The 21870-nt window shown below is 45.9% G+C and overlaps 2 protein-coding genes and 1 long non-coding RNA gene across 24 annotated transcripts in view; 2 read left to right on the top strand and 1 right to left on the bottom strand.

The window, feature by feature from the left end:
- Positions 1 to 7179: 7179 nt before the first annotated feature.
- On the bottom strand, positions 7180 to 12402 carry LOC119185754 (uncharacterized). 2 transcript variants are annotated; one of them, XR_012895432.1, is made up of 3 exons: positions 12239 to 12402; positions 8274 to 8333; positions 7180 to 7551 (listed from the first exon to the last, which is right to left on the bottom strand). It is a non-coding gene; the product is annotated as an uncharacterized LOC119185754 (long non-coding RNA). The 2 variants fall into 2 exon arrangements; XR_005111598.2 differs by lacking the exon at positions 12239 to 12402 and adding an exon at positions 9051 to 9255.
- A 285-nt stretch (positions 12403 to 12687) lies between these two features.
- Positions 12688 to 21870, top strand: part of LOC142817944 (uncharacterized) — a 134881-nt gene continuing 125698 nt past the window's right edge. For all 21 annotated transcript variants that reach the window (XM_075895975.1, XM_075895987.1, XM_075895986.1 and 18 more), the window contains exon 1: positions 12688 to 12903. The gene's annotated coding sequence lies outside the window, so the exon portion shown is untranslated. The remainder of the gene's footprint in view (positions 12904 to 21870) is intronic.
- On the top strand, positions 12771 to 17455 carry LOC119185739 (uncharacterized). Its single transcript, XM_075895988.1, has 2 exons — positions 12771 to 12907; positions 14372 to 17455. The coding sequence occupies exon 2, from the start codon at positions 14378 to 14380 to the stop codon at positions 16655 to 16657; it is 2280 nt and encodes a 759-aa protein (XP_075752103.1). The 5' UTR covers positions 12771 to 12907; positions 14372 to 14377; the 3' UTR covers positions 16658 to 17455.

The following is a 21870-nucleotide window of genomic DNA, read 5'->3' as shown; positions in this document are numbered from 1 at the left end:
CAGGGCTGTCCTCAACATCGACCAGATGAAGGTGAGCCCGTTCCTCGCATGAAGGCCTCAACCAGAACTCTCCCCTTGAACTCTCGCAACCACGCAATCACCCAAATCAGACATTACGTGACGCTGCCCCTTCGAGCCGTGGACGCGCTCTTGCGTGAGCATCATGAACTCCCGTTACCCCTCTTCCGCGGAGCCATTGTATTTGTCAAGTGTATTCTTGTGTTGTTTATTTTTTTTCTTCAGCAGCAGTTGCAGAGCGAGGCTGAGGCTAGCTGTTGCCCATTGCATGACGCCTTTGCATGCATGGGCGACGACCGGCTGCCTTTGAAGACCGGTATATAGGGTGAATTAAGGAGAGGAGGATGTGGAGATCTGAGGCGCGCCCGCGACCATTTTCGCGGGCATTCCGCCACACGGCCACACCCTTTTGCTTTCCTGCTCTGTTAACACCACGTGGCGACAGATGGCGCCACGTGCGGGCACGGCACGCGGTACGCGCGCGCCGAGGGAGCGGTCTCTTCTCCGTGGACGGCGCCGGGTAAGCACGTGTTTTCCTTCGTCCGCGTCCCCTTTGGGAATCGCCGGACTGTAACCTGCCCGGGGTGGCCTTGGGCACCTCGGCAGGCGTGTTTACTTGAGTGCTAGCTTCGGTAGCGTACGCTAAGCCCAGAGCGGTGCCTAGTGCTTGAAGTGGTCGTACCACAACGAGCCACACTTGCCGTAGGCCTACGCGTACGAGGTTAGCCCTAACACTCGCGACCAGGCCCATTGGCCATCGTGAGAGTGCGCAGCATAGCCACGAGGGACCTTTTCCCGACCGGCGTGTCAAAGCTCGCCATTGCCAGCTGCAACGTGCTCGCGATTTCCCCCTTATAGTGAACGTCCGCGTGCGGGTGCCTTTGCTACCCGCGTCCTGGGAGCGGACGTTGTACTGTTGTTCGGGGTGCCACCAGAGGCAATAAAGTGTTGTGTACTTTTGCAGTAGAACACTGTCTATTTGCCGCGCCGCGCTAAACGCCTTATTAGTTGAGCGCGCGCGGAGCGGTGCGCTACACGCGAGTAAACGGAGTAGCGGCCCTGTGGCTCGCTAAGCGTTAACCCGCGGTGATCGTCCGCTGCAGTTAGAAGCGGGGGTCACTATAAGGCCCAGATCGATCGATCGCAGGCCTTCTCCGACAGCTCCAGTGCGCACAGCAAGGAATTGCTGAACAGCAGTTGGTGCTTGATGCTATCCTTGGCGGCTTTTGCAGCGTCTGCCTCGCTTTCCCGAGCGAGAAGGCAGGCCGTGAGGCTTGCGATCCTCGCTTTTCCTTCCATACGGTCGCCCATAACGTGTCGAGTGCAGTCGAGAGAAGTGAAAAACAAAGACGGTAAATAAAAGCCCAGTGGTGCCAGACGGACTTGTGCACATTGCTAGTTATGAGAATGCTTTCTTAACTTGTGCAACAAACTTTCACATTGGTGTTTCTTCATCTCTTATTCTTAATTTTATTTGAAGAAACGAGCAGTGCAACAAGTCTTTAATTTGTACATCGTGATACATCGTTTAATTTTCATTGCTTCTCTTTTAACTGCTAGCGCCACGCTTTCGCTAGAGTCTTCGAACGAAAACACTAAAAGGAGATCGTTGCTGCCGTGTGTCTGCGCCGCAACACCTCTTTATTAAAAGTCTTTCAGCTTCGTAAAAGACCGCTTACTTAAAAGACTTTTTGCGCGCCCGTGTGACACAGGTATAAGACATTATGGTCACTACCCAGATCCACGTGCAAGTTGTGCCAAGTAGTAGATTCAAGATTTTTAACAAAGGTATTATCCGGCGGTGTCCCTTGTGCAGAAGTTACTCATCCTGGTCAGAAACGCTGGGTCCGTGGCCAGGGTGAGGTTCAAGTTCGCCGATGCTTGCCACAAATCCTCGCCCTTACGGGATGACCGCAGATAACCCCAAGCCTGATGAGGAGCATTGAAATCACCCGCCACCACAAGCGGAGAGATACCGGCCCTGGCGGCAGCCCTACTCAAGTGTGCCGCAAACCTTTGTCTCGAGTCATTTGGCGAACTATAAATATGCCCCCCGGAATGACCCCCCGGAATAATTTCGACCTATGAGTGTTCCTCTTTACTACTGTTCATAGAAAGATCATGCGAGATATAGGTGTATCCCTTAGATACGAGCGTGCGAATGCCCCTTCGTCCGTCTTCATAAAGAGCGTGAGATGTGTAACCCGGCAGAATGACAGAATCCGAATGCGTCTTCTGAAGCAAAATGACGTGCGGCTTTTAAGAGTGAGAACGAATGAACTGCTGAAGAACTGCCTTCTTGCGGGTAATCTCCCGGCAGTTCCACGGCCAAATCCTGAACTCTTTAGGCGGACGCGCCATAGTTAGACTCGAAAGATAAGTGCCTGCATTCGAGCACGTTGACTTTAGCGTACAACGCACAGAAGTTAGCGTCCAACGTATTGACCTTGGCATCCAATGCGCTGAACTTGTCCGCCAAGGTATCGACCTTGACATGAACCAATGCGACTGTTTGGCTAAGCGACTGGAACATGTCTCTGATCTCTGTTTTAAAACTATGCAGTTCCTCATCGAACGCGGGCCTCGTCAAAGCAGTCTTTTTGTCTGGACGAACAGTACACTGCACTTTCATAGGTGTTTCGACGGGCGTCTCCGCGGGTTTTTCTATGGGTGTTTCCATGGCCGTTTCCATAGGTGTTTCCACGGGCGTTTCCATAGGCGTTTCAATGGGCGTTACGAGTCTAGTGACTTGAGGAGGTTGTGGAGCCTCACTCTTATTGTTATTAGCATTCTTAAGTGCGACTATCTCGACGCCGAGTTGCGCGATCGCCACCTTTAGTGCAGCATTCTCCCTTTCCAGCTGAATAATTCTATCATTGTTCTGCTCTGGCAGTATGCCACCCGTTACCTCTTTTTGGGATCCTTTGACGCGATCAGCCTACTCACTCGCTGTGGCAGGAGGCACCTGAATGCTGACGGCAGGGCCCCGTGATCGGGAACAGCTCCGGGACTGGGAACGCCTTGTGGATCGGAGACCGCTCCTGTATCGGGAGCGCCCCCTCGAGCTCTTGGACTGGGGCCTGGACTCGTTGGCCGGTTCGGACAGCTCATGTATCGGTGGGAAGTTTTTGTCAAAGTCGGGTCTCTCTCTCCTACGCTGTCTGACGATGTAGGGTATCTCGAATCGTTGTGTGCATGTTCTGTCGGCCGTTAGATGAGGCCCTCGACAGAAGACGCACTTCGGTGAGCAAACGTGCTGGGCGCCAAGGGGAGGACATTCCGCAACCTCGACAGATAAAATTTCCTGTAGTGGAGCACACGTCGGCTCTGTGGCCGAGTCTAGCACAGGTATAGCAGAGATCCATCTGCCGTCGGTAGAGTGTGCACTTCACTATGCTGGGACCACACATGACGTCATTTGTGACTCGAAGTCCTTCGAAGAAGATAACGACTGTGGTAGAATTCTTCATTCGCCGCACTTCCAGAACTGTGGGATTCCTCGGCTGAATAAGAAGTCTTCTGAGCTCTTCGTCGTCAATTTCCATATCAATGTTTCTGATGATGCCCTTGCATGTGTCGTCGAGCGCAGCAATGTAAGAGCTAACCTCGTATCCTGAGTTATTAAGGGTGATGACCTCTAGACTTGCAAAGGCCTTGGCGTTGGCTTGCGATGGCGTACTAATCACAACAATGTTCTGCATAGCGTTAGGACAAGTGATATCTTCTGTGATATCTGCAGCGAGAGACGCGCCGCTGTCGTGAGGGCTTGAGAAATCCGGACAATACTGATATTCTTAACGTTCAGCCCTCCCCGAGGCCTAACAATGATTCGAAAATGCTCCCTTTGTAGATGAAGCAGCCTTGACGCGTTGGCGAGGCGTTTCTTCACGTTGGCGGGAGATTGGATGTCAGCGTTCTTGCCGTGTGGTGGGCCTTGAACTTCAGAGCCCGCCACGGGTGCTGTAGTTGACTTAGGCTTAGAAAGCGCCGTTGTCCATCCAGAACACTGGAATTCTTCGGGAGAAATGTCCTCTCTTTGCACAGTGACTTGCATAACCATCTTGATAGCTCAAACGCGCTAAGCCTAGCGTTAGGCTTAGCTAAGCCTAACCTTAGGCCTAGCAACCCACGGTGTGGTCGAGCAAGAAAGTCCTTCAAATCTCGGCAAAAGTTCCACCCACCGTGACAAAATTGTTTCCACGTGGTCCTCAAGACTTTAGTCGTCGACTGGAGCAAAAGGCATCAAACGCATAGCTAACTTTTACAGAAAAATAAGGTGAACAAGCAGGAGCCGATGTTTAGACGACCGCATGAATCGGCGCCCCCTAGCGTCTCCTCTGCATGACTGCTGATATTTCTACTGAATCAAACGCCTTTTTGTAATCTATGAATGCTATGTATAGTGGTTGGCTATATTCTGAGCACATATATATTACCTGGTTGATAGTATGAATGTGGCCGATTGTTGAGCAGCCTGTTCGAAATCCTGCTTGTTCCTTTGGTTGTTTGAATTCTAATGTTTTCTTAACTCTGTTAGCAATTACCCTTGTAAATAGCTTGTATACTACGAAGAGCAAGCTGATCAGCCTGTTATTATTCAACTCCTTGTCATCTCTTTTCTTATGTATTAAGATGATGTTGGCATTCTTCCAAGACTCTGGTACTCTTCCCGTCAGAAAACACCTCGTAAACAGGGTGGCTAGTTTTTCTAACACGATCTGTCCTCCATCTTTCAGCAGATCTGATGTTACCTGATCCTCACCAACAGCTTTGCCTCTTTGCTTGCTCTTCAAGGCTTTTCTGACTTCTTCTATCATTACTGGTGGCATGTCATCTGGGTTACTGGTAGTTGTTATAGTAGTAAGGTCGTGCTTGTCCCGGCTACTGTACAGATTTCTGTGAAACTCTTCCGCTGTTTGAACTATCTTATCTATATTGGTAGTTATTTTGTCTTGTTTGTCCCTTAGTGCTTACATCCTATTTTTGCCTATCCCAAGTTTCCTCGTCCCTGCTTCGATGCTTCTTCTGATTTTCAGAGCGTGTTCAATTCTCTCAATGTTTTACCTTCTTACATCGGATACCTTACGCTTGTTAATCAACTTCGAAACCATTGTGTCTGTTGTACTTGAGACTTTCATGCTTTCATGCTTCTTAATGACATTCTTCATTTCCGGGGAAAGCTTGCCAGTGTCCTTTCTAACTACTGTGCCTTCATCTTTCACTGCACACTCCATGATTATACTCGTGAAATTATCATTCATTATATCTATGCTAAGGTTGGTTTCTTTAATAAAAGCCGAGTATCTGATCCTAAGCAAGACTCTGAATTCCTGTTTTTTCCTTCTCAGTGCTAGCTCATTGATTGGCTTCTCGTGTATCAGTTTCTGTCGTTCCTTATTCAAGTCTAGTGAATTCGAGACCGTACTATTCTATGGTCACTGCATCGTACCTCGCCAACCGCTTCCACATCCTGCACGATGCCTGAATGTACACTCATTATAAAGTCTATTTCAAACTTATTTTGGCCATTAAGGCTCCTCCATGACCACTTACGGTTTCCACTTTTTTGGTAGAAGGTATTCAAAATCCAGAAAGTATTGCGTTCGGCAAATTCCACTAGTAGGTTTTCTCTGGCATTTGTAGTACCGATGCCATAATCTCCTACTGCCTGTCTGTAGCCTGCTTCTTCCCAACCTTTGCATTAAGGTCTCCCTTCAGTATAGTACACTCTGTTTTTTTACCTTACCCATTACCGATTCCACGTCTTCATAGAAGCTTTCAACTGAAGCGTCATCATGACTGCATGTAGGCGCGTATGTCTGTACCACCTTCATTTTGTATCTCTTATCGAGTTTAATTACAATACCTAACACCCTTTCATTATTGCTGGAGTATTCTTAGATGTTGCCATCTATGTTTCTGTGAATTAGGAACCCCACTCTCACTTCTTTTCTGTTAGCCAAGCCCCGATAGCAAAGGACGTGCCCATTCTGTAGCTTCGTATAGGCCTCACCTGTCCTCCTAACCTCACTGAGTCCCATTATATCCCAATAAACACCATCTAGCTCCTCGAATAGTACAGCTGGACTTGCCTCACTAGATAAGGTTTTAGCGTTAAATGTTGCCAAGTTCAGGTTTCAATGGCGGCCTGTCCGGATGCAGAGATTTTTAGCACCCTCTGCTGCGTTGCAGATCTGACCACCGCCATGGTCAGTTGCTTCGCAGATTCTGGGGACTGAGGGCCGTGAGTTAATTGACGTATGCATGGGGGAGGTATTGGGCAGATACTGCACTAGGGTGGGCAATCCTTCTCTGGTGAGGGAGTGCGTTAACGGTGGTGGTTACCGGTGAGGCCGCACCCCAGGCCTCTTAAAGCAGTTCCATCACCACGCGGATTTTTTAGGAGCGAAGCTCCTTAAGGCGTGGGCTGTGCGTCCCCTCTATGTAGCCACCTCTCGTTCAGTTCTAAGTATTACGCTAGCCACCGCCTCATCTAAAGGGTACAGCCATATCCATCCGTCCATCCGTCCGTCCGTCCATCCATCCATCCATCCATCCATCCATCCATCCGTCCATCCGTCCGTCCGTCGGTCCGTCCGTCCGTCCATCCAAAATATGCAAGATGTTATAAACTAGACGGCGGTACGTGTAGTTGATTATGAAAGATGCGAGGTGTTATAAAATAGGAATGATGCCACATATGGCGCGTGTCATCGTTTGATATAGTGCGGCGACCTACGCTAGGGGGAGCGTTGCAATAAAATCGAGTGGGCAAAATGTACGGAGGATTCATGGTTTACCAGGTTTACCTCCGGAGCTTCGCCCACTCATCATCATTCACTTCGTGGATATGGCGGCATTTTTTTATTTGATCCGGTTGGGAACAGCGTGGCACTGGGATTCGAACCATAGACCTTTTGCATGCGAGGCGGATGCTCGAATCATTGCACCATCGCCACTAGTATGCTAATAAATATATATGCTCTGATATCCTCGCCTCTTTCCATGCATATTAGGGAAGTGCTCATGCCGGCATTCTAGAAACTTATGAAATGCTGCCTCAGTTATATTACTGGTGAAGAATGTATCGCCCATTGCCATGAATTGGCGGTATAGGGCTTGCTGTGTCACGTTCATAGGTAAGGAAAGAATGATGTAGGCTTCAAGTGAAAACAAACATCAATTTATTCAACAAAACATGGCATATGGCAGGTTCGGGCGAGAGACGGCAGCTACGCAGTGACCATGATTCTGAGCAGCAGCAATCGACCAGCATGGGTAACAGCATCTGTTCGTCATGACCGCCAAGACATCTGTTGTTAGGGCATGACGCAGGCTGGCCCTTTTGACGAGCGCAAATGGACCACGTGCACCACCACTCTGCGACACACTGTGCCCCCTCTGGATGCCCTGTGCACGTTGTTCCCACAAGACGACTGTTGAATCAATCTTCGTGACCAAATTCGATGGCTTCGTTTCCGCCAACGTATCCTCCGAGCGCGAAAGCTTCACTTGGAGCTATTATGATTACAGCTGCAAGAGTAAAAATGGTTGTAATGACTGTGCGGTCAAGCCGTCTCTTTAATCTGGTAGGGCTTAAAGAGATAACTGTAGATTTGTCGTAGTCTAGTAGGTATTTTAACCCTGTTTTTTTCTTGCTGAAAAAAGATATTTGGTTTTGCTGTATCTAGTTAAGAAATATTTTAGAACACAAAAAATAGCCTTACTAATTACAGACAGCGATTAGCAACTTGCACTTCTTCGCGTCGTAATTGCGCGTGTCGGCATATTTTTATACTCTGGCTGAAGATAGCTGGGGTACCCTGCATACGGTGCTTTAGCTCTGCCGTGAACTTGGAGCTTAGCCGAAGATTATGCAAGAACTTCCAGGCATCATTACCAAAGTTCGACAGTCGGCTGAGTTTGATAGCATAGTGAAAGTGTGGTTATTGCATGGTAACTAAAACATACCACTTGAATAAACACGCAAAGCCACGTCAGAGCTGCATAAGACAGTCGGAGATGTTCACTGCTGCAATTTCGTGCTCTGACTTCAAATGTCCAGGGAACTAAATTAGACTCAGTAACGCCGTGAGACATCGTTCATGTAGGTGCCGGTGTATATGTTAGTATTCTGCATTTACCAAGTCTTCTGAGCTAATAGGTATGTTTTGGTAGTTAAGTAGATGGTTGTGTCTATCAGTGAACCGTTCACTTCAACCTTTCATATCTCTATAAGGATTCAAATAAATTACCTATTGCGGTAGCAACAACCACCAGTAGATTCATTCCAAGTGGTTGTTCCATGTCTTCAGCTGTGGAGCAGCAGAAACGGCGAGCGAAGGTGTTGCAGGAAGGTTCCATCAATATGAAAGTATGTATGCGTAAACAGTTTTAGAATATAACTGTGCTCAACACAAAAGAAAAGTGTGAATTTGTTTAACAAGAGGGTTTCTTTTCGTAAGAAGGACACATCTCTTACGCAGTGGTAAAATTGAAAGTAGTCTGCCAGGCACGTAGTCTTTAGAAACGGTTTGCCCGTGTTATCGTGCAGTTCAAGTATCGTACACAAGACAATACAACGAACTGAAAAAAAGCTTTAATTTTTTAGATACCATTTCATGAGTGCGCAAATATTTCGTGAATATAATATATTCAAGCTGTTATTTCTATAGAGTCACATTCTTTTAAAATCTAGGCATGCACATCAATATTGTTCACGTGTTTTGTTTAAACCAAGCAAATGCGGGCTACATCCCCAGCAAGCACCCCGCTACAGTGGTCTAGTGACTAAAGCACTCGGATGCTGACCCGCAAGACACGGGATCGAATTATGGCTATGGCGGCTGCATTTCAGATGAAGGCGGAAATGTTGTAGGCCCGTGTGTTCAGATTTTGATGCACGTCAAAAACCCCAGGTGGTCAAAATTTTCGGAGCCCTCCACCACAGTGCCTCTCATAAGTATATAGTGCTCATGGGACGTTAAACCCCACATTTCAATCAAGCATCCTCAGCAAGCAGTGCACCTCACCTGTAGAAAGATGCGTCAGTGTTGAGAGCAGGTTACTGCAAATCTACGTATTCATTCACTTCAGGGTGGACTTCAAAACATAATTCAGCAGGTTATAAAATTGTAAGCTTATTATCAATAAGAAAGCCTTGTTGGACAGCCACATGCTGTGCACGAAATATCAGGAAGTTCAATTTCGGAATGGAACAACGCATTCGGTACCAAAAAAAAAACAGCCTCATTATATGCTTCTAAGTAATGGTACAATGTATAGGAAAACTAATTGGCCGGTGTTTCTGAGCCATAGTATGCCGTAGCTGACGCGGTTTGAGAACGTCGGAATAAGATAAAAAAACGTACGTTTTGTGGAAATAAAATAAAAGTATTCAGTAAAACAAATAATATTGTATAAAATAAACATGACTGTAACAGTGACTTCTTTTGCTCGCCGTGCAAAGTCATGTCTGTACAAAATAAATATTATCACCACCTACGTAATCAAATATGTATGGAACAGAACTTAAGCAAGTAAGATACCAGAGCTTGGTTAACAATTTCAAAAATCTGTGAAACATTATATATATTTTTTGTCTCTGCCTAGCGCGCAATGACCAAGCCCATTATCTGCACATGGTCTCTCGGAACGATAGCTGCTGAGCACTGCCATAAAAATATATTTACTCTTGATATCTGGTACTTTCTTTGTCTAAACACTCTTAATGTACCTTGGGGGCTGCTGGTAGAAAGAAAAACAAACTCAAGAGACAAGTATAAATACATGTGCTTGAAGAGTTATTACGTAAGGTCTATACCCGAATAAAGGCTTTCTCACATCAATAAAGCTTTGAGGAAGTCAGCCGCATCTCAGACGAAAGAAGAGCGACTAACGACATTTTTGCCAATAACACTGCAACAGTGGTTTCAACGAAATATTCCGCAAATGGCTGATCTAGCCGATTGACCGCTCTAATGGGGGAACGTTTTGTCTGCGTAAACCTGTAAATGGCCTTTGTCCTGCAGTGCGCCTTAACAGGACAATGGCAGCAATGGTGATATTGGCAGCTGATCTTTCTGTATTGGCTGATAGTTATAATGACAATTTTCTTCCCGCTACCAATAGAGGTTTCAAGGCCAAATAATTAGGTGAACATAAGAATCGAGTACTTTCGGGAGAGAAACAAAAGCAAGCACATAATAAAGAAATGCGTGATCTTCCCAAACCCCTCTCTTCTGCTTTAACGCGGGTGCAAACTCTGCCACTTCTTCGGCGGTGTTTGTGATTGGCTAGCACAGTTGTGACGAGGATTGCCTAGATTGCCAGCAGCTTAATCTTGTTGTGCAAGAAAAGGTTGGACATCGCTGACATTAACAGGGCCATAAACTTCAGCAATCATACAATCTGTCAACATGTACGAAAGCTTGGGTTCCCGAGTGGTTCTACATAGCCCTTTTAATTTTTTGATGGTGAAACTTAAAGACACCTTTCTAGGCGTCATTGAGGGGGTGCGTGCGTGTTGACACCAAGTCGCTTAGCTCAAAAATACCATTTTGCCAACGCTTTTCATGTAGTTTGTCTTGTTACATGCAGGATACATCGAGATGGTATCTGGTTTGTTGTACAGCGTCGCTCAGCCTCTGCATCAGTTTTCAGATATGGTGTGGTAGCGCGACTTCCACGAGGACGCAGAGAATAAGAAAACACGACACTCGCTTCACTTGAAACTAATTTTATTTCAGAAGCAGCACTTCATATATAACCCAAGTCCCTGGTGACAAAGAAAAGAACTGCGAACATAGAATTATTGCAAAAAGCCTTTTTCATGTGATAGTACACACGGCAGATAAGGTTAGACGCTTTTATATGATATAACAACGAGCGAGCTGGGTATCCATAAGAATATTGGCAAAGATTTACACATGCCAGAAACAGAAATTTAAACAAAAAGATAAGAAAGACGACCCATTAACACACGAACATGAAGCGATAGCATACGTCAGTTATGCTTAGACACTTTTAGTTGCAACTTTTGGATGAAAAAAAACATAACAGTGCTGGGTATTATCAGACGAAAAAATGGCGGAAATTCGCTCATGCCTGAATCAAAATTTGAAACACCATGAAAGACAATACGACGCATGTAAACACAAACTTCAAATAAAGGGCTTCGAGGAAGCTGGCTTCTCGGTTACTTGAGGACACTGATCACTGACTAATGCAGCCATCTTTTCTTTTATTCATGTGGAAGGCTTCAATCATTTCTCTAGTTAGTTGGTTCGCATGACGGAAGACTACAGTTGTATCACCGAACAGTGTCGAGCAGCCACACTGAGAACAATGCACCTTTATGTGAGAATGAATGTTGGTTGCCAATGATCGCTTATGTTTTAAAAGACGAACGACTCGTCTGGCCGAGGTATATCTTGTCACATGATAGTGGCAAGCAATACACGACCGTTGGGATACGTTCAACAAACTGTGTGGTGTGATTTAACATACAACTACCAGCATTAGTTTTTGCTGCTATGGAAACTTTCTGGTCTAGTTTGGAACATCTTTTATTAAGCTTTTTTGGTGCCGAAAAAACAACTTCCAGGTCATATCAGTTACCTACGTTTTTTAGGTTATTGGCAATCTTGTACGCACAAGGAACTGACAATACCTACTTTTTGTTTTCATTATTTGTCATTGTTTTCAGGAAATTGCCGCGTACGTGACCAACCAATTTGTTGGCTGATCTACACAACACGTGTTTTTCACACCCAGCAATTTTTAGTCTGATGATTTGTTGGTAGAAGCTTTCCCTAATTTTACCTGGAATTTCATCTTCGTTAGTGTTCTCAAACATAAAAATGCTATGGCGCTCTTTACGGTTTTGGAGTTTGCCGAACGGTAGCTAAGAAGGGGTTTATCCATTCGCGGATTGTATGACCCGCATACATGTTCAGCCACGGCCTCTAACTCCACATCCAAAAACTTAAGTTTGTCATTGCCTGGTAATTCAAAAGTAAGTTCAAGCCCTTGACTACTGTTCCTAAAGACTTTCAAAGCTTCTGCGACTGAGTTATTTTCAACCATTTGAAATATTGAAAAACAGAAAGTATTCTACAAATCAAAACACTTTTAGTGCAAGCCCACTGAGGTTTAATTCGATTGCCTTGTACATTTTTGCCAAATAAATTGTGCCGAAAACCAATAAAGGATATCTCACCATCTACCTTCAATAAGGTCTCAAACTGTGGTCACACTGGGGTCGTTCAGCAAGCCATTCGTATTTTCGAATAAATGAAATCCCTGTACCGTTCTGGGATTTAATTCCAGATTGCCACCATCGCATTCAACTTCCCGTAGCACAACTTCCCGTTGAGGCCATTTCGAAATCGCACAGCAAACGTTACCCGTCATCTGTCGAATCCGCCTTCTCTCTGCTTGTGCGCCTCGATAAGAGAAGCTTTTGCGGAAGTCCTATTTGATAATGTTGTTGTAAATGTTCTTTATGTTTTTTTCCATACTTTCATGCCTACGCAGCTGCTCTCTCTCTTTCTTCTGCTGCCTGGCGGAACTGAAATCAGGCGTCGTCATTTTCTGCCTCGATCGCTCGGAGGAATATGCATTGATGCACAATTGTCGAAATATTTATGTCGTCAGCTTGAATGTTCTTTTTCACGTACTATCTCAAATCCACAAGATATCTCATCAACTTCTATACGTCTCTACTTCTCGTTTCACGCGCTCAACCTCAGGTAACAATGAAGGCTCTATGGCTGCTCGAAAAAGTCAGCTAAGAAGTACGGGAGTACCACACATCGGCGAACCCTCGCCACAGCACGTTCACACCATACGAACGACCAACAGCAAGTGGTGAGCACAATAAACGTAGGTATGCATTGCACTTCGATAACTGTTATAGAAACGCATTTCACAGATTTATTGGTGCAAATATTTTTATCTTCTGCCGATGTTTTTTTCTGGCTGTGTAATTGCAACGCTACTGTAAGTACCTATATAAAAGCACACGTTTCATGTTAGTTGTGCGGGTCTTGTTGTTCAGTCTCATAAAAGGTGAAAGAGCTCAGCTTTGTCTCACCAGAGCTGTTATTTTTTTGTGCACAGATATGTACGCGCGAATCGTGCCACAATTAGCGCATGGCGCTTCGTAAAAGGTGAGAGGTCTCATAACATGAGACACAGCTGAGGCACTTTATTGTTCCGTTCCGATGTGGGAGTGGACCAAAACGAGCTAAAACGTGTTTCAAAGGTCCCAGTAAAGTTTATCCATCCATGCAGGCCAGTTGAGAAATGTGGTATTGGGCATACGTATGGCAGTGAAACATTTTGATGAGTCTGAATCCGAGTGAGCTTTGAGCGGAAGGTGTATTTCATGTGTTAGTCTGAGAGGGTTCTACGTTGCTGCCTATACCTATAATACACTATTCCAGATCTACTTGTTGGCACTGATGAAGATGAGTCAATTGTGCTTTTCTGCGCATTCGAAGAAAACATCCAGTTTATTATTACAACAATGAAAATTTTATTTTGGTAATAGCATGAGATATACAGAGAGCTTCACAAGATTCTTTTCTTCATAACGCTTCCACACACCCAGTCTGGGAACCACCTTGGAGCTGTCAAGTGCTTCTATATACCTAAAACAGGCTTTTAACAGGACTTGCAGATATTGAGGTAAAAGGTGGTCCTGTTTGCGCAGATACCTTTTAGAGCCGCTTGAGGAATATTATTTTGACAAAGTCACCTCTCAGGAACTACAGGTGTTCAGCTAACTGAACAAGTTATATACTCAATGCGCAGAAATAATTACAGTTCGATAAAGAAAAACATGTTCTTTATTAAGTGGCTTCGATGTAGCTGCCATGTGAGCTTTGGGGCCATCTGGAAGCTCACGATAAATGTTCTCCTATTGTGCGAATGTTAACTAGTTGTGTATGAAGAGCATGAATATTCACACCGGCTCTTGGTGAAAGGTAGAGAAATTGGGGCGACATGTGCACATAGGGAGTCTTTGGCTGCGTAGAGTGAGTGGTATACTATAGGTTTTATGTGGTGTTTCGCTGGGCTACGTTTGTGTGTGATCGCTCAAATACGAGCGGCGATATAGGTGTATGCGCACGCATTAGGTAGTTACGCGTGATGTGATGCGGGCGGAAAATGCCTTTTCTCTCTTCTCTGGTGTAAGGCTTAGCGCGGTTAAATAGAAAGTGCTTATTATATATATAATATACAATATATATATTTATATATATATATATATATATATATATATATATATATATATATATTAAGGATGTATATCCTAACTATGCATGAACATTTATTGTGATTTCAGAATTCAATGGCGCTTCAAATTGCCGCACTACTTCTGTACATCACTGCGATCGCTTTCAGCGAGAAGCCGCCCGGCGAGTGCACCAAGAGAGAAGAGTTACCATCCATGCGAGAGCTCCATTGCAGTGTCACAGTAAAGAAAGGATACCTTAACGCTTTGTGCAACATATTTATAGGGAGGCACTATGAGGAAGACCCTCACACTGAACACGTTAAAATCGGGGACGTGCTGCTGGCTAAACTGAAGCTGCAATCTGAAAAGCCTGTTGTAAATATGACTATGAAAGATGAACTCACGTGCCTCTCCTTAAGTAAGATTTGGGTAGAAAAAATGGACAAATTTGAAGGCTATATTCGCAACTATACAAGCGTCCACGCTGATGGACCATACTTTGGCCCATTCAATACCAGTTCCATCTTTGATTACGCTCGTCTAGCAGCATTCAACAGCACATTTTACAAACATCCACAGGTAGCAGTGGCTACGTGTAACGAAACGCGCCCTGACGGGAGCTGTCAGTTCAACATCTACGGTTTTCTGCACACAAGCTACAACAGTACTTCTCTACCGAGTTGGTATACATTCTTTCAGCAGTGGGGTGTAACTTCCAGCTTTACAGATACATTGAACATCACATTTGCAGCAAAATTCAATAAACACCCCGGGGACCTACTTTTATTTTTATGTGTCGCCCCTGTAAAAAGACTTTTATTGTACAAATTCAGCCGCAAGCGCATTGATGATTTCGTAATCATTTGTAATGGACGCATGGAGTCAATATCGCTTGTGCAGAGCCCAATTGAAGATATAGAACCATCTGCATTTAGGGCTGCTCCAAACGTTACCCATATATCTTTAGTCGGCACAAAACTTTCCGGCATTCCGCTAGCCATATTCGAGTTACGTCGCCTCGACATATTCGATATGAGTCATACAGATACGCCAGCCAGTGTTGATTTTGATTATTGCCCTGCAAATTGTTCACGCAATAGCACAGCGACAAGGTTAGTACTGAGCGGTAGCAAGCTATCCATGCTGCCAAATCGCGCATTTTGTGCCTTCCCGATACTCGAGGAGCTCGCACTGGACAGCTGCCACTTACTGAATATCTATGGTTCACCATTTCAATGCTTAAAACGTCTGAAGTCACTTTCGCTGTTTGGCAATAATATTGAGGTCTTGTATGGGAACAGCGTAATTGGACTTCAAAACCTAGTTACCCTGAACATCAGCAATAACAATATTGAATACTTTCAAGGGTCGCACATACTGCGGACTTTGGTTTCCTTACGATCACTGTCATTATCTAACAACTTGCTTACGGAATTGAATCTCCGGCCTCAAGGTGAAATAATGATCGAGGAGCTAAACATTGAGCGTAACAATGTGAAACTGTGGGAGCCACCCCTTTTTTCTTTCATGTTCAAGCTGAAGAAACTCAGCTTGGCACACAATAAGATCACCAAATTGGATAATAAAATGCTGCACGACATACGACACGTCCACGACGTCGAATTTGGATGGAATCAGTGGGATTGTTCCAGCTGCGATCTAAACAACATCCATTCACTTCTGCACGAGCATCCGCCAAACTGCAGCAAGTGCTTTTTGTGCGTGACACCTCCTGAGCTTTTCGGAAACGATGTCCGTAATGTGACTTTGAGGGACGATGACTGTAGTCCAGAATGGTATCGCGTCTACGTCGTTCCCACGTTGTTATGTTTTATGGTAGCTACTATCCTCGCCAGCATCGCCTACCGAAAGCGCTGGTACATTATGTACGCCTTTTTATACCTCAGAGTTACCATAAATGGGTACAGGAGGCAAAGAAATACTGACGACATCTTATTTGACGGCTTCCTGAGCTACCACGCCTCGGATGGTGACTGGGTACGCGACGTACTCCTGCCGAGGCTTGAGTCACCACCGATGCAGTTCCGGCTGTGCGTCGCCGAACGGGACTTCATTCCGGGAATGCAAATCACCGAGAATATTTGTCGTGCTATCGCGCACAGTCGTAAGTCACTCTTTGTGATAAGCCGCGAGTTCTGCCGTAGCCGCTGGTGTATGTTCGAGCTTAGCCTGGCACAGCATCGCCTTTTCGAAAGCGATTTCCAGGATGGCCTGGTGTTCATTAAGATGAACGATGTGGGCGAGTCTGAGATGAGCTCCTTGCTACAGTATCTCACCAATTCACGAACATATGTTCAGATACCTGAGGATGGATCAAGCGAGACGCTCCAAAACCTCTTCTGGCTACAGTTGCATGCGGCGCTGAAAAAGTAAATGCATATATCTAGAAAAACAAAGAACTTGGAACATGTTTCAGCTTCGCCTTCAAGAGTGGAACTCAATAGCATAATCGGGGCCCGTGCGAATCACCTTCTCGGTTTATCGCTTGGCTTCAATTCTCAGTGCATGTACTATCCTAGAATGCCTACTACAAGTACTGTTGCGCGATGCAAAGGAATAAGCCGAGAGACAGGGATGTTTCGGCTGGCTACGCTGTTTTGGACTAACTGGTGTATGTTGAGAAATCGAAGTAACTGTGAATTCATCATGTAGTTTATGCGAAATCAAGCTCTGAACAGTGTGCTAATATAATAAGGTGCTGGAAACATTGGAAGCAGTCCAAGCATACTGCCATCGAGAACCTCTCGATGTTCAAATAATAACGAGTTGAAGTGCATGAACAAAAAGAAATATCGCTGCTTCCAGCAACAATGTTGTGCCACTGTCCTGCTGCGTCATGGTTCTGAGACAGCGAGTGTTTTTTCGCTTTCATTTATTATCTCACCGCTGGAATGTTGAACAATGGTGTTCCGTTACCGTCCTTGTCTCAATGATTCGGTATATTTCTACATCGTCTTCAGATCACCCTATCTTAAGCTGAATATGCCACTATATAGCTTCTTATTTACAATATATGCAAAGAAACTGCGAATATGGAATCAGCCAACTGCTAATAAAGAAGACCTGTTTTGACCTTCCATGAACTGAACCTATAGTCGCTGAACTATATTTGTGTGAGCTTGTTTCTTTATTATATTGAAGTAAAAATAAAAATAAATCCTGTATTTCTTTTTCAGTCCATGTGCAGTGAAACACGCCTCTCACGCACTTGCAAAGAGGTTACACTCTCCTATAAAAAAAGATGTAATCGGGGCATTTTTCTGCGACGCAGTAAGGGGTACTCGCATATTTCATTTCTATTCTATATATGACTTGTGCGGTACTTCCTTGCGTATTGAGCGCACCGCGCTGATAGCGCGCGCTCACCATTCGTAGTTAGCCAGCATATTGAGTGCGTGGCGGTAACGTACAAAAATGCATGCCAGATTTCTGATGACTATTGTTGTGTCCTAAAAAAACTTCCCAGTTAGCCGTACGTGTCCTTGGCTATAACATAAACATGAGGGACTCCTTGGAACCAGCAGTGTTTTATTGTCTGTTGCGTAGAGCCACCATGGTCAATTTTCTGTGCATTGAGGTTATAATGAGTTTAGAGTCGTTTGGAAAGAAAACGTCGAAAGGAGGTCATGTACCCTGACTGACTTCAGTGTTTTCATTTGACCCTTTCTCGGAGGTAAAATCATGGAAGGTTAGGGAACTTTCTAGCAAAAGGAAATTGAGTTTCGTACAGGGTGTTTCCTTTGGCTTCTGTGTATGGAGACGCCGCCATGTAGGCGTATATATCATATGACTAGCGTTCAGCGACGTTTGTATGAGGGAGCAGGGCAAGAGTTTTGGCAATATGAAGCACTCCCCCCCTCCCCTCGCTTTCCTCAGGGCACGATAGAAAGCGATTGGGCATATGTCTCGATTGACATGGCAAATGAAAAGAAAGGAGGAAGAAGTTGCTTTAAAGAGGGTAAAGAATATCGAGGCTGGTGCTCAGAACCCGACAAGGTTTTGCCCTAGTCTGCCGTTCAGCGAGCAGCTGTCTGTGGGATCAGAGAGGGAAAAAGAATAAGAAAAAAAGGCGGGATTTTGACCAGGCCTAAGCTCCGGTAGGCTACCCTGTAATGGAGAATGGGGTAGGGAAAAAACACTAATCATAAAGAAGAAAAACGTCGCTGATGGAGCCAACACACAACAGTTTCACGTTACACACCACAAACGACGAATTAGATTGGTGCCCATGACAAAACGCAACAACTCTTTCGTTGCCTATCGGAACTAGAATGGGCAGCGCCATGGTCCTTCTCGACATCTAAACAGCTTCAATACAGTTGATGTAGAAAAGTGTGGAGGTGAAACCTCTGGTTTGCGTGTGTCGATAAGAAACGGAAAAGGTGTTCCGAGTCTTACTGACGGCACAGTTTCTGCGCTTCCCGTCGCCAGCCATCTCAATGTTAAATGAGTAGGTGTTGATAAAAGCTACACCCATTCGCAGATGGCAAAAGCAACCTGACCAGGGGGACGGGGATAAGGCAAGTGCTGTCACGACCACTCGGAAGCTGGAACACATCAATGTTGTTGTGGCCATGGTTCCGCGATGTTGCAAAGATGAAAAGTGCCTGTATTCTGAGACATGGTGTCCAACACTGTTCATGCCAGATAACTTATAGTGCGAGAAACAGATATCACGGGTAGAAAAACTACATTCAGGTTGACTTATGAAACAAAATCACCGATTATAGTTGCCAGAATACAGATTTTAAGATTATAATGGCGTAATATTGTGAATGAATTGAAGTGTGGTGTGCCGAAAACCCTCTTTACGACGGAATTTTGGGTAATGTATGAAGGACCAAAAATTTGAACGACCCATATGTCCTTTGCAGCTTGCCTACAGACATATGAGGATGGGATGGAGTTCGAATCCTCTATGGTTGTTGAAGAACGTGATGATTAGTGTGTCGATCAGCCCACCACGTAAAATACAACATGCGGAGTAGAGTGAGACACGAGAAAGAAGGATGAAAAATTGGAGGACCCTTAAGCTTTGCCTTTAGGAGTTGAACGTGAAAGTGAAATCCGTCCCCTAGTGCGTCGTTCAACCGCTAAGTGCATACTTATTATTATGTTTTGTCACACACCCACACACACACACACACACACACACACACACACACACACACACAAGCGCGTGCAAGCGCGGCGTATCCATAGTAACACAGTGACTGTGCAGTGTGACCACTTCCGTCTGCTAGAACGGTGCTCTGCTGTAGTCGAGACACGTTTTTCACAATATCTCACAGATGGCACACAGACACATACAAACGCGCGCGTGTGCGAGAATAGTACCGTACATACAGGTTTTTTATTTAAAGCAAGAGTCGCATGGCCTCCAAGATACACGCCGCGCGCTCGGCATCTTGCAGGTCATAAAGATGTTTCACAATGCCTCACAGATGGCACCACATCATCTAGCGTTTGCTGTTTGCTTGATCAACGCCTCTGGAAAGGCATGATATGTTTTCAGCCAGGTGGACCCAGTTGTTCATTTTTAGAGTTGTTCAAAAGTTTCTGTGTACTTTTAGCGGCGATGGCTGGACTATGCCGGCCTTTTTCTACGTAGTTTGATGGCATCCCAAATGCGCCTACGAATCACCGAATGGGCTCGTTTTCGTCGTGACACTTGTCGAACAAAATACGTTTGAGAGACTCCTTCCCCTACATGGCATTTATGTAGCGTTTTGTCCCATGACAGCTCCAAGTGACGTCGTAGCTTAGTGTTATAGGACACCTGCTTGCCACGAGAACGGCCCAGGTTTGATCGTCAATGGGACCGAGAATTTTTTAGATGCGGAGCATCTAATACTCGAGGCTTGTAGTGCGGCGCCGTCCGCAAGCTTCCTCCTCCTTCTTCTACCATCTGTGCATCCCTTCCTCCTCTACACACCGCGCGCGCTTCACTCCTCCACCATCTGTGCACCCTTCCTCCTCTACACACCGCGTGCGCTTCTCCTCTTCACGAACATTCGCTAGCTGTATAATGTAGCGCGCCTGCGCCGTCACGCTTCGAGAACATCGGCAGCTGACGCGCGCGCATGCGCCGTCGCGCTTCGAGAACATCGGCAGCTGACGCGCGCGCATGCGCCCTTGCGCTTCCCCCCCTTCTCGAACATTCGACAGCTGACAATGCATGCGCCGTCGCGCTGTATATATACTCAAGGTCGGTGCTCGCTCGCTCAGTTGCCGCTCGTCGGTTGGTTTGTACGGCGCGTCGACGTCCGAGGTCGCAATCATCGACGTCCCTTCGACCAGCGCCGGCCAAAGTGTTGGCGGAACCGCAACCAACTCGTCGTCCGAAGACAAGGCAGCGCGGAGAAGAGCTCGCGACGCCGAACGTAAACGTCGGCGTCGAGCGGAAAATGCTCAACTTAGAGAACGTGAAGCCGCTGAGAGACGTCAGCGTCGAGCAGCAGCACCGGATTCGGCCGCTTTAAAACGTAAGCGTCGACAAGAGGACCCGGACTTTCGAAAACGGGAAGCCGAGTGCAAGCGTCGGCGACGAGAGGCCGATCCCGATGCTGCCCGCGAGCGCAAGCGCGCCGAGGTAGCGGCGTGGCGCGCCAAGCAGTATGCCACGCCCAACGCTCGCTTCAAGCGCGACTTCCTCGACCGAAGCTTCGGCCACACCTGCAAGGTGTGTGATCGTCTTTGGTTCGATAACAACTTAACTCGCTCGCTGAAACGCGCAACGCACGACGACTGCAAAAACCACCAGCCGACCACCATTCGCGGAACCTGCATCGACCACGTCTTTGCAAATTTTGACCTACGACCGCTACAACCCGATCCCCTCACTCTTCACTTTACCGACCAAAAAGCCATCGTGCTCAAAGTTCGTCGCAATAAATAAACACCGCCCTTTCGCATACGTGTCGTACGTGTTCACTCATTTAACACCCCTCCTACAACCACGTTAACCAATTTAGCTAGCGACCCAAGTAAGTCACAATTTAACACCCCATTTCACAACCACGTCAACCAATTTAGCCATCGACCCGAGTAAGTCGCACTTTAACACCCCGTTAACCAATTATATGCTGCGCATCCTCCTCAGTGTTCCCCCGAGGGAAGCTGCGGGCAATTTTTTTCCTTATTTTATTTGCTTCTTGCTTAGATTTTAGCTCACGGACGATTTTTTGCTCACAACCAACGGTGCCGACACCGACGGCGAAATTTCTGCGACATGAGCTCTCTAACGCTATCACGTCAAAAAGAAAATAATTTTACCAAGCAGCCGTAATCAGTGAGACTCATGGACATAACCACATCAGATATGGGTAAAAGGCAGGAAGCGAACAGCATGCTGCCATAGTGCTTTGAAACAAAGGACAACTGACTAAGGCACACTACATTGCAATACAAGTTTCCAACACTCGACTAGTGAAAGATTCGCGATCAGGAAAAACGGCCAATTTAGTGCTTACGCACAGACCGTTGTTGAGGTAGCGAAACAGTACCTTCTAGGAAACATTCTTGTTGGTTCGTCAAGAAATTCTTAACCTTTATTATACTACGCGATCTTTAATGGTAGCCCCCCC

Source organism: Rhipicephalus microplus, chromosome 5 (genome assembly GCF_043290135.1).
Source record: "Rhipicephalus microplus isolate Deutch F79 chromosome 5, USDA_Rmic, whole genome shotgun sequence".
Taxonomy (NCBI): domain Eukaryota; kingdom Metazoa; phylum Arthropoda; class Arachnida; order Ixodida; family Ixodidae; genus Rhipicephalus; species Rhipicephalus microplus.
The sequence above is the reverse complement of the archived record's forward strand: the minus strand, read 5'-3'. Positions and strand labels throughout refer to the sequence as shown.